This window comes from Caloenas nicobarica, chromosome 3, assembly GCF_036013445.1.
Source record: "Caloenas nicobarica isolate bCalNic1 chromosome 3, bCalNic1.hap1, whole genome shotgun sequence".
Taxonomy (NCBI): Eukaryota; Metazoa; Chordata; class Aves; order Columbiformes; family Columbidae; genus Caloenas; species Caloenas nicobarica.
This window is the reverse complement of record NC_088247.1, coordinates 48,323,683-48,336,509: the sequence shown is the minus strand read 5'-3', so window position 1 is coordinate 48,336,509 and position 12,827 is coordinate 48,323,683. Positions and strand designations below refer to the sequence as shown.

Sequence of the window (12,827 nt, the reverse complement as noted above, 5' to 3'; positions counted from 1 at the left end):
CCCATAGTCACACTGTTTCTCCCCAGTGTATTTTCCTTCATTCATTTCCTCCATAATCCCCTTCAAGCCCCAAAAAACTTCCTTTCTTCTTGTTAATTTTAAACCTGACAACATGGCTCAAATGTTTATAAATTTTTTTTGGATCCTTCACATACCGATGTTTTCAGCTCTTCGAACATCTAGGAGAGCAATTTCTAACCTTTCACAAGGCTCTAAAAACAGCCTAAGCGCTGCAATAAGTAAGAGATGCAGACTGTTTATGCATAAATACAAGCTCTGAACATGCGATTTTACAAACACGCATTGTGTGCATTGGAAAGCCAGACATGATGTATCTGCACCCAAAAATCAAGACATTTCACTAAGTGGGAAGAAGAACAGATTGAGAGGAATGCCAAGCAGATCCTGAGGTCCTGCTCAGGCAAGCCAGATATATCAAAAAGACTACTAGGTACAAAGGTGTTCTTTCAGACTTGATCAGAGCTCAGTCCCCCTGATTGTGGGTAATCCTGAAACAGATATGTCATTCAGAAAGACAGTTCTTTGAGATGTTACTGACAAGTACATTCAGACTGTGACTACATCCACACTGTAATCTGGGTTTATTTTTAATACTAGCAGTATCCAGGATGGCATGCCTTCTGTTGATAAGGATCATTTGGCTATTTAAGCAGTTGTGTATTTTCCTTTCAACCAAAGATGCCCAAAATCTACATAAACTACAAAGGGAAAAGCTGCAAGGATGTGTTGTGAAAGCATATACACAACCAGTAAGTCTCTAAAAAGAACAGGTAAATAACTAACTTTTCCTCTTTTGAGTGCCTGCTATGGGGGAGAAGGAAGAGCTCTTGTCACACAGCCAAAGAGGGTGTCACAATGCACATAATGCAATGCATTATGTACATTGATAGGACCCCTTCCAAGCCTTCTGTTCTCTAGGATAAACAGTCCCAGCTCCCTCAGCCTTTCCTTATATGAAGGACTGCATCACCTTAGTAGCTGGACTCCCTCCAGCAGCTCCATATCTCTATTGCACTGGGGAGTGAAGAACTGAGCCCAATACTCCAGATGCGGAGGACGTTTTTGAGACGCAGATGAACAGAGTGTTAGGTAATCTCATCTAGGCTCCCTTTTCCACAAAAGATTGGACCAGATAACCTTTTGAGGTCTCTTCCACCCTGAGCTGTTCTATGAACTTGGAGTCCACCGGGATGCCCCAGGTCTTTTTCCACAAATCCACGTCCCAGCTGGAAGGCTCCCAGTACATACTGGTGCCTGGGGTTGTTCCTCCCCAGGTGCAGGATTTTGCACTCATCTTTGTCATTCTTCTGAATTATTCAGAACCGTGATCTTATGAATCAGGTCTCTTGGCAGGTGCACAGGGGAGCACGGCGCAAAGATACCGAAGGCTCTAGACCAAGTCTATCAGGGCACAGCCAGACACAACAGTTTCATCTCAAAAAGAAGCATGGTGGCCCCAGGGAAAGTTAAAAAGGAACTAATGGTGATCCTGGGAATCAGAGCAAGAAATATGATGCAGCAGATCCTGAGTCTGCAGCAAGGAACAAGGTGGTACAAGAACCCCAAGGCAAAGGAGAAGGGGAGTCAGATGTGGACCTGGAGCAAGCCAGAGAGACCGCGTCTGATTTTCTCAGACGATGTTCAGTTACACAATGCTTAGGAGCCACTGCGTTAGAACGTAAGTCCTCTGCTACTGGGATTCTTCCACCGTAAGTGTTTAGTGATCAAGAAACAAGAGTTCTAACTCTAAACCATAGTTACTGATTTTTAATAACAAAGACACTGTTCTGCAGACTTTGGAAAGAAGCGTAAACAACATCCTAGTATTTTTGCTTTTGGAATGCTTTTGGTTTTAGCTTTTGGAAAAATGAGGAAAAAGAAGAGTAGTTTATCATTCACTCTCATAGAAATTAATTTTTTCCATATGCCAATTAGCATTTGCATTTTTCATTAATGCATTTACTCCTATTTAACTATACTATCCAGACCTTTTACATTGCCAAAAGGACATCAGAATTAGTTTTCTGTATTTCTTTTCATTGGTCGAATAGTAGGGGATATGTTTTTGTGGGTTTTGTTTAGTTTTAAACCAGGTGATTTCTTCCTTACCCGTAATTTAGCACCTGAAAGACACTTGATATCTTTTTAGATGAAGAATTTAGATATCTTTTTAGGCAAAGAATTGACCTTCATTGAACCACTTAAGAGAACATCTCCCTATTTTGCTCAACTACCACTGAACTTTCCTTTCTATGATGTCATCTCAGGGACAAACAAGACAGATACAAATAAAATGTGGAAATAATTAATAGGTGTGCCTCAAAAATAAAGAATTAGTATAACGGCCCAATTTTTAAAGACCATTTTCCTTTTAGAAAACATAACGGAGACATAGTAAATTACTTGCAGACAGCTAAAGGAAATATAAAGTATTAAACCAATGACACAAACTTCTAGTCAGTCCTGTTTCTCAGCTACGAAGATTTTCAAAAGCATTCAAATTATTGAAAAATTTATAATATAGATGTCCTGAAATTATTTCAGGAATTGTAGAGGATTATAACATAAGTAACACCACCAGAAAAGACAAAAACAAATGCAGTGAAAACTATAACTGAGACTATAACTGATTCCACTGATATGAGAAAGGATAAATAGTAGAAAGGCAATGTAATTTGCAAAAATATGTTGACAAATAGGCCAACTACACTCTGAGTCATCCTAAAGATGAACAAATAACAATTCCTCTATAAACACAATCACGGGCATAGCCCATTACTGATGACGGCTCCAGCAATAAAAAGAATGTAGCATTCTATTTATACAGGCTGTTGATAAAGAACTTCATGCTCATGTTAAATAGTATGGCCTAAAAGAACAATAGAGGTTGATGAAAAACCTATATCCTTACTCTTTTTATTCTTCACAGTCTTTGCATCTTCTGCCTAATACAGAAAATATTAACAATATGTATTTGTGGCAGGGCATCTTTAAGCAAAGAGACAACTGATAGCCTAATTCTAACCATTAAAAAAATATCTAAAATGCTAGCCTAAATATATTTGAGTCTGAAAACCACAGCATCTTCATCTTCCTAACTTGAATCTTGCATAAGCATTCTCATCCTAAGCAAAAATTCGATCTAAATCCATTGTTACTATAGTCCTATCTGGACTGAATTGGCATTCCTTTCTCACCCCTTGCATGGCATACTATCCCACTCTGGAACTACCATTCAATTGGTCATAAGGACCCTCAAGACCTACATCTCTCAGATCTGGAGACCAATTACCTTATCCTGAGACTAATGACTAGAGTGGAAAGACGCCCTTTGGAGTAGGCCGCAAAAACGAGCCTAAACCTCACTCTCTCTTTCACAAGAGGCCAGAGATTAACAGCTACCTGTTGCTCCTTTTTTCAGAAGTCTATAAAATTCTGAAAAAAATAATTCTTCATTCCCAATCTTCTCTCATTATCCTCTGAACCTATACAAAACCACACACTTTCTTGGAAGGGCAAGTGTCATACTTTATTTGGAAAACACTGTAGAAAGCTCCACCTGTGAAAGCTTTCCCGTCACTCAATTGTTTCTTTCTTAAATCAGTGGGCTGAACAGCCAGTGCACCTGAGGCAGAAATACAGAAAGATTAGTTAGGAGTAGATTAATTTCCTGTTCCCATGTCTGTATGAGAACTCTAGAAGTCGAGAATATGCGTAATGAGAAAAGACAAATCCTCAAAGAAGTCTGGACAATCTGCAGCAATATCAGCTAAATCATGGTGTGAATATTAGTTTGTTGTATGTCATTCATTTCAAAAATTCACCCAGAGCAAAACAGAACAGGCATTTCCTTCAGGAAGGAAATCTCTCTCTTCTGTAGGAATCCTTTTCTTTGAGAAGGAATTAATATTTTGGGTGCAAATGTAAAGCTAGTTTAAGCAATCAGACAGAAGTGATTTCCAGTATTCAGTTGTCCCCTGCTTTTGTAGTTTTCTATTGAAGCATTCCAAAACTCTAAAAAGCACAAGAAAGAGAAAATAGTCTTACTGAAGCAGTTGATAAACACCTCTCAAGGATTCTGTCAAACAGGCATTTAATAAGGACAGCAATGATGATGGAAGGTACAACACAGTATATCTTCTTTACAGCACCTTCTAATCCTTCTGTAGCTATTTATGGTAATCACTTATTTTAGAAAGCGAAGAGTGGGCCACTTGGGAAGCAACTGTTTGCCACCAAGTTTTCCCTCACTGAAGGCATTTATGTTTCCAAGAAGTCCTGGAATGACATCTAAGCTTTCAGAATATTGAGAAATTGGAGAGAAAAAAAAAAAATCATCTTTTCGCACCAGGGAAACTGTTGCCCTTCATCAACAAATCTGCTATCACTGTTGACACTTCTGTTGAAATATATGAATGCAGAAAACATTTCAGAAGTTTCATTTTTTATAGCAATCACAATAGATGGCAAGGCACAACAGCTGGATGAAGATGTAAACAAAACTTAGCTTCCTTATGACTGTCAGCAATGGCTCCTTGCTTTCCTGAGGCAACATGTCAATAAATTCAATCTGCTTCAATTAATATACCTATTCTATTATAACTAGATGGTTATTTCCAAAACAGAATTGCAAACAAAATGACAAGTAACTCTTCCCCTCAACAGGTCCTTTTCTCTTTTTTTCACCCTAGTACCTTTATAAAGCAGTAATGATTTCATTAGCAGTATTCATTCTTTTCATCAGTCCCTGGGACAACAAAAGAATCTGAGACGGAAAGTGAGCAAGTCTCTTGCTGGAATAATATACCTCCCTTCTGTTCTCCTTGAAATAAATGTAACAGAATTAATGGCAGGAATCTGCCATACTATTTTGGTATGCTCCACAGTTTCATCATTAACCAAAACAGAGATTTATTAGAAAAGTAATTTTGGTACATATATAAGAACTTGGGGAAAGGAGTAAAGAGCCTCATGCACTTTCTCCTGTATGAGGTATACTATTTCTACAATCCTCTTACTTAATTCGTGCAAGGGTTTTAAGTCACTGGGATACAGAATTGAGGCCGACAGAACTGCTCCACGTGGAAAATGACAGGACTCCAGGTAATAAGAGTCTTCACATTCCTTTAAGCTCTCAACCTATTATTCCTGAATACGATGTACTCTAAATAAAAATATCTTTTAACTTCACACAAGATGCCTCAAGTATAATATTGATGACACAGAAGCAGATGCAATCTAATCATAGTAATCATCTGGTACCTGTAAACATGTTCTCTTGAGAAAGAATTCCAAAATTCCACTAATGCAATGACCCCTCTACGGTATTGGAACTTTTCATATACAACACCTATCAAGACCAAACTCAATGTACTATACTGAAGGGCAGGTTTGTGATATGTTTCAACCACCTTGTCAGATGAAGAATGACATCTCTGCACTCAGAAAAGATCAAGGTCTGCCTGACTTGTATAGTACCATACATGAATACTGAACCACCACGTTTATTGGTGTAAGTCTTAGCCATGAGTTAGAATGCATGAGAGCAGCTGAGATTACTCAGAGCCATTCCACCATACGATAGCATGAACTGCTTGGGCTGATATAGATATGGGATCTTTGTCCTTTACTAAAGGGAAAGTATCTTGTATTATTTTTGTGCATATTATCAGAGAATCAGAGAATCATTTTGTTTGGAAGAGACCCCCAGGATCATTGAGTCCAACCATAATCTAACCTAACTCTAGCACTAAACCGTGTCCCTAAGAGCCTCATCTCAATGCCTTTTAAACACCTCCAGGGATGGTGACTCCACCACTTGCCTGGGCAGCCTGTTCCAATGCCTGACAACCATTTCTGTGAAGAATTTTTTCCTAATATCCAGTCTAAACCTCCCCTGGTGCAACTTCAGGTAGTTTCCTCACGTTCTGTCCCTTGTTACTTAGTTATCTCCTAAGTTATCTCCTAAGACCAACATCCTCCATGCTACAACCTCCTTTCAGGTAGTTGTAGACAGTGATAAGGTCTCCCCTCAGCCTCCTTTTCTCCAGGCTGAACAGCCCCAGCTCTGTCAGCCGCTCCTCAGCAGACTTGTGCTCCACATCCCTCACCAGCTTCATCACCCTCCTCTGCACTCTCTCTAGTACCTCAATGTCCTTTTATGATGAGGGGCCCAAAACTATTGCAGCTTTACAGGTATGTCTGGTACTCTAAGCCATATGAGCATCCAAATGTTGTTAGTGATCCTTGGTCCAAGGGTATAAAGCAGCACAGGCAGCACCTCTCGGGCAGAACTGGCAAAAATCCTCTCTGTCTTAAGTACACAGAAAGCATGCACAACCCATAGAAGAAGGTAAAGATGCATCGTGCAAAAATACAGATCTTTCATTCAACACAGAAAGAGGAAGGATTATTATGTTATTTCTCTGTTCTGGAGAAAACTAGTCAGAACAAGACTGGAAAACTTTCTTCTGTATTACCTTAAGGCCTGTAATTTGAGATCTAACTTAAGTGACAGGTGAGATTCAACTACTTCTAGTTTTATTCTCCCTAGTTCAAACATGGATATGACAAGTTATGTGGATTAACATTCCCTCTTTTATGGTTAGAATCATTAGTATCTTAGCTAGCATGTTCAGAGTCAGAAAAGTAAGTAACAGGTCATAAAGAAATTAAGCCAGCAGAGCTTACACAAAATGAACCTTGACAGCTTGTTCTTCAAATACACATAATGATAGCTGAAGAATATAAAATTGAAAATATATAACTTTCCCCTTTCAACTTTGTATATTTTCTAAAACTCCTCTTACATGGAGAAACTGAACTGAAAACATCCTATAAAACTTCATGTTGTAACAAACAATCTTTTCCGTAACAGGCTTTTTTTGCCTGTCCCTTAGAATATTTCAACAGAGAAGCCATTCATTCTCAAAAACTATCAAGGTAATCAAGGTTAATCATGACATTCTGTGGCTCAGACTACCAGAAAACTCCATGATTGTGGTACACAATGCCATATGAATGGGTGTTTGTGAAAAGTACCAGTAACAAAAACCCCAAATCAAAAACTTGCAGAGCTCTCAGTCTTATAAAAGAGAAGTATTTAATTTTGAACAGATAGCACAGATGTATGATGAGTCAACTATTTAATCACACCTGCGAGTTTTAAAATTATGACTCAAAAGGAAGGTCATTCTTTCCAATTAGTAAAAGTATCAACTGGTCCTTTCTTATTAGAGACACTTGGATACTATTAACTAACTACCAATTTCAACTGCAACACTAAAGTACTCCACACTACACCCCTACTAAATAGAAGTTAAATTACAATAACTTATGTAGTATAATAATCCATCCAGTCCTCACCTAAAAAGTCTTTTGGGTCACTGATTTTCATGGGAGAAAATGATTCTCCTTGGTGTTTTACTTTCCTTCATACACAATTTTTCATCACTGGGTTTGTTTTCTTATTTTCCTTCCCTCCATACTCATGAAACTTTTTCTTTGCTCCCACAAGTCTCCAGTCTTTCAGATTATTTTTTTTTTAATCCTGCTTTCAGTCTGATATAACTGAAGAGTGTTACAATAGCTCTGCTTTGTATAATTCACTGTAATAGCCTCAACAGATAACATTCTCTAAACTATTCAGTATAATCATCAAGTTAGTAAATGAAAGGTGTTTCATTTTATGAAATTAAGAATATATTATTTAATATCAAAGGTGCTTAAGAATATCCAGGGAAATTTTTTTCCTAAGCATAAAAACATACTAGAAAGAAGGTATCTACTGGTAAGTATTTATATTTAAGAGTAACCAAGAGTTTATAGGATGTGTTTTGAAAATAAATTGTCAGATTGTCAGATCTGTCAATGTTGTTATCACAAACCAGTTGTTCATCCAACTACTCATGCAGTGACTGATACACCTATTGAATATAGTGCCACAGACAATTCCTCCCTGTGCAATAATTCAGATCTGTGAACTACAAAATGGATGTAATAATCTAGGTTCAGTAAAAACAGACTGCATGCACATAAATCTCGTTAATCTCTTACATCTGTTTGGTCATCAAAAAAATGAACTAAAAAAAAATTCAAAGACACAAAAAAATTCTGTCTCTGTTGCCAATGAGTTTAAGCCCATTTTTTTGGTGTATGAACACACAGTTCCCCAATACCAGAACTGAAAACATGGTTCTACCCATCTGCGGAGCTAAGTGAAGAATTATAGCACCTTCAGACAAGAGGCCTGAACTATAAAAACAAACACACTGAATTTAAACTTGAGTATTCTACATGCAATTATTAGAAGACTTAGTTTTGAAATGTTAATTAACAAATAAAATTAAAGTTCTCTCATATCAAGCAATTCCTACCAACAATTTTTGGAAAACTTCGTCTTTTCAGTGTAGAAAAGACAGTGTCTAAGAACAGAAGTATAAATATTTCTTTTTCCTAATAATCTAAGCATAATTTTGTTTTAATGTATAAATAGTGCTACCTTTAATTTCAATCAATTTTAAACATTTTGATACTTGCACAATTGAATATGTAGGCAGAGGGCTACCATACTCAAGCAACACTGACCTTTCTCCTCCCAGCTGAAATAAAAATTGTCCTGCTGTCCCTTTTAGGAAGTCTTCCCTCTCCAATCTGCTGATATGCTCATTATAAATTAATTGTCTACTGTCATCATTAAATGGTGTGTGTGACCTTTGCTCTGCTAAGCAGTTATCATTACTTCTGCAAAGATTACTCTTCATAGCGGGTTCTTCAGAATCTGGATTCTCTTCATCTGAAATAGCCAAAGAGAATATATTTTGTAGAAGTGATCTTACACAATAAATACATGTGATGGAGCTCAAAATGAATTACTGTTTGTCATGTTATGTTATCAAAATTTGCTTATATCTATTTAAAAGGTGAGAAAGCTTAAGACTATTTAGAGCAAAGTCTTCTTATGAACGTAATTTCTTAAAGTCTTTTGGTTTGTGTTTTAACATTTTAATCTTTCATCTTTTTTTTTAAATTTCCATTTTACAGATAGGTGGATTGTACCTTGTGAAATGAATGTTTATATTTCAGGATCTGTATGTTATGAAGGACCTCAAGCAAAAGATAGCTGTAAATCTTATACCTTGGTATGTATACGTGATAAGAATCTGCACAAAAAACTTACGTGAACATTTGCATGATCCCCAAAGGGGAGAAGAGGTAAACTCAGGCTACAATTATAATACATTAGGTTCTCAACTTTTCCAATTAGTAACATCAACTTTTAAGGCTAATGGATTAAACAACATATAGGGATATAAGATGTAAATACATATTTGTAGAATATGTACATAATAATGAAGTAAAAGTTTAGTACTTTTTGTATAAGACTTATTTTGCAACAAGGTTAAAAGTGAAATATTCAGTCTATCATGTAAAGTAACAGTCCCAGGCAATGTAAGAATTATCACTATTACAAATGAGTCTTCATTAAAGACAGGGTTCCAGCACGTTTTATTATGACCCAATGTAAAGGAAACCAAAATGTCAAGTCACTCCCCATCTGCAAGAAAATTACTTTTAAATCCCACGTTTAGCAACTTATTATTAAGTCTCTGCTAAGGAAACTCCTAACAGCAAATATGGTGTAGTTGGAGGCCTGCTAAGACATATAATTCCTTTTTACTCCTCCCTTTTTGCTCAATAATCCACAGGGAATCTCCTTAGATGATGCCATCTCAATATCTCTTTAAAACATTTCAGCATTTAATGTTATTTTTAATCATTGAAGAAAACTTTCAGTTAAAATTCCTTTACTTAGACACCTATAGGAAAGAAAGGCACCTGAGTAACTTTAAACTCACTTTCATAACTGAAAGCCAGTGTCATCTCTGGAAATTGCATTTTCAAATGGCCTTAAAGTCATTTAAATATTTTAAAAATTTACTCTGAAAGGACATGCAGGTCCTTTGATATAATAATTCATGTAATTAACACTATTAAAACCCATCATGCAGGTTTTTTTTCTACAAAACAATATGTGTCAAAACAGTCTTACTCTGATCAGGAGACACCGTTTTAGCAGAAAGGAAATTTCCCTGAGAGGTTCTTCTAAATAAGCGTGCCCGTGCACTACTGACTTTTCTAACCTCTGCAGCATCCGCAGGAGGCTTTGGAAGGGAAATGGGAGAATCTTCATCTTTTGTAAAAGTGACTAGTATTGGTTTCTGTGACAAAGATAAAGACGACGTTTTATAAAAGCACAGGTAATTTCATTTTCATATAAGCAAAAAATAAAAAAAAAAGAGAACCAAATTATTTATACAAAGGGTCAAGCTCAGAATTGAACAGATAAAAGTTACATAAGTTCACTTGTTAAGAAATTTTCATTTTCATGTCCAGAATGTAACGACACCATCACACTGAACAAGCCAGACATCTATACCATTAGCATCACAGAAAGCCATGTAAAAGCAAACATCCAGGGTGCAGAAAAAAAAAACTAGCCTGAGTAGAGCAACTGAAACTCCTAATTATTTATTTTCCTCGTAAATACTCATTTGACATCATCTGCAGTATGCTTATTTGTCAAAAAGAGTTGTGCCAAAGACTTGCACTAACAATTCCAGAGGCACATCTATTCTTTACGGTTTGTTTTTGAGCACCAAAGCAGGATTTCCAAAACACTTCAAATGTGTCCATATCATTTGTACCACTTCCTATCACACTGGGACAAATCACACAGATCCAGAAACATTCAAGTCCTAGTTTTATTTATGCCAGTATCTTACATCTTTGAGGATGTGACCAACCCGCTGAACCTCTGATACAAACACATCGACCTCCAAGATCAAGGTTCTCTCCAACTTCCTTAAAACAAGTTCTGCATTTACAGTGTACTAACTTATCTCCATGGGTAAAGCAGAAAAGGCAGTTTTTGCATTGGTCTTAACAGTAGTTTTCTCTATTTTTTTCCATTCACACACACGAGAGGAATGAAAATTTAACACCAGTATTTTAATCCAACTGTAGATATATCTATTCTAAAAAATCTGACCATACTTCTATTTATATCTGATTCATATAAATGCGTAACTTTATCAAAATTACTGAAGTATAACTTTTCTTGGAATTTTTTTTCAGCATTTCCTAAATAATGTTACATTTAGATTACTGTCTTGAAGAAACAATATATACAGCAAGCCTACTTAGCTGTTTTAGCATGCTCTGTTCTCTCACGTGCTAAACAAATGATCGTGACAATCTTATTTTTAAAGATTAAACATAAGATACCTGAAAGAATAAACACTTAGGAAGAGAAAATAGTTCAACATTTCCACAGAGGAGGAAAAAGGATTCTTACAAGTACCTCTATCTGGTTTTTAAATAAACTACAATCATTATGCTTTATAGATGTGTAAGTCAAATAGAAAGCAAAATCAATCTAGTTACTTTCAAGCTATAGATCACAGAAGCACAGAATGGTTGAGGTTGGAAGGGATCTCTGGAGGTCATTTTGCCCAACCCCCCTGCTCAAGCAGGGCCACCTAGAGATGATTTTGCCCAGGACCATGTCCAGGTAGTTTTTGAAGGTCTCCAAGAATGGAGACCCCAAAAACCTCTCTGGGCAACCTGTGCCAGTGCTTGGTCACCCTCACAGTGAAAAAGTGTTTCCTGATGTTCAGAGGGAACCTCCTGTGTTTCAGTTTGTGCCCGATGCCTCTGGCCCTGTCACTGAAAAGAGCTTAGAACTGTCCTCTTTGCACCCTCCCTTCAGTTATTCATATATGGAGAAGATCCTCCCCGAGCCTTCTCTTCTCCAGGCTGAATGGTCCCAGACCTCTCAGGCTTTCTCCAGTCCCTTAATCATCCTAGCGGCCCTTCACGGGACTCTCCAGTTGCTCCATGTCTCTCGTGTACTGGGGAACCCAGAATGGGAGCCAGCACTCCAGGTATGACCTTACCAGTGCTGAGCAGAGGGGAAGGATCACTTGCCCAAACCTGCTGGCAACGCTGCTCCTAAAGCAGCCCAGGATACCATCGGCTGCCTTCTTGGTGGCAAGGGCACATTGCTGGTTCAAGTTGATGCTCATAACCTTTTTCTATTTTAGTAAATTTACACAAGAAAGCTGACACAAATATTTGCCTTCTGATTCTTGTTCATGTCACTTAGAATTATAATGAAATATAGCCATTTTTAAATAGTTTAAATTATTTTCAGGTTTATTTGGGGGAAAAAGTGGCAAAACTGACTTTGTAAGTCTCAGAATAACCTTACAACAAGCTTCCATTTCTCTCCAACCTGTTTAGACCGTATATTTGCCTAACACTACTGATACACATATTTTTATGTCAGTATTGAACAGAGTCATTTCCAGAGTACTCACATGATCCAGTGGGCTAAGACGAACACCAGACAGCGGTCTTGATTCAGTCACATCAAAACTGGACGCGTGAAGACTATTATAAAGAAATTAAACATAATACGAATAAAGCTGATCCAGTGTTCTGTGGTTGGGTTTCTTTTGCTGTTGTTGTTTTTGGGTTTTATTGCTTACTTCTTCCCTTTGCCAATGAATACAGGGAAAAGAAGGAAGAAAGGAAGAGTGACAGAGAACTTTAACACCATCATGTTTCTTCCATGAACGCTGTTTAACTTGGATAGCCAAGAATTCAGCAGCATCAAGGGAGAAGAACTACAAGATCATCTGCACATCTGCCATGATACGGTTTATTTCATATGCATCTCTAACAACTCTCCAATATAAGCTTAAATTCATGCACGAATCCAACTGCAGTTAGTGGCCGAGCTA

General features: G+C 37.2%; 1 protein-coding gene across 3 annotated transcripts in view; it reads right to left on the bottom strand.

The window, feature by feature from the left end:
• ARMC2 (armadillo repeat containing 2) overlaps positions 1 to 12,827 on the bottom strand; it is a 66,392-nt gene that overhangs the window by 47,743 nt on the left and 5,822 nt on the right. For 2 of the 3 annotated variants that reach the window (XM_065631312.1, XM_065631313.1), the window contains exons 4-6: positions 12,402 to 12,474; positions 10,073 to 10,241; positions 8,608 to 8,815 (exon numbers count right to left, since the gene is read on the bottom strand). In XM_065631312.1, coding sequence (XP_065487384.1) covers positions 8,608 to 8,815; positions 10,073 to 10,241; positions 12,402 to 12,474 — 450 coding nt within the window. Of the gene's footprint in view, positions 1 to 8,607; positions 8,816 to 10,072; positions 10,242 to 12,401; positions 12,475 to 12,827 lie in introns of those variants that run through there. The other variant, XM_065631314.1, reaches the window with a different exon arrangement.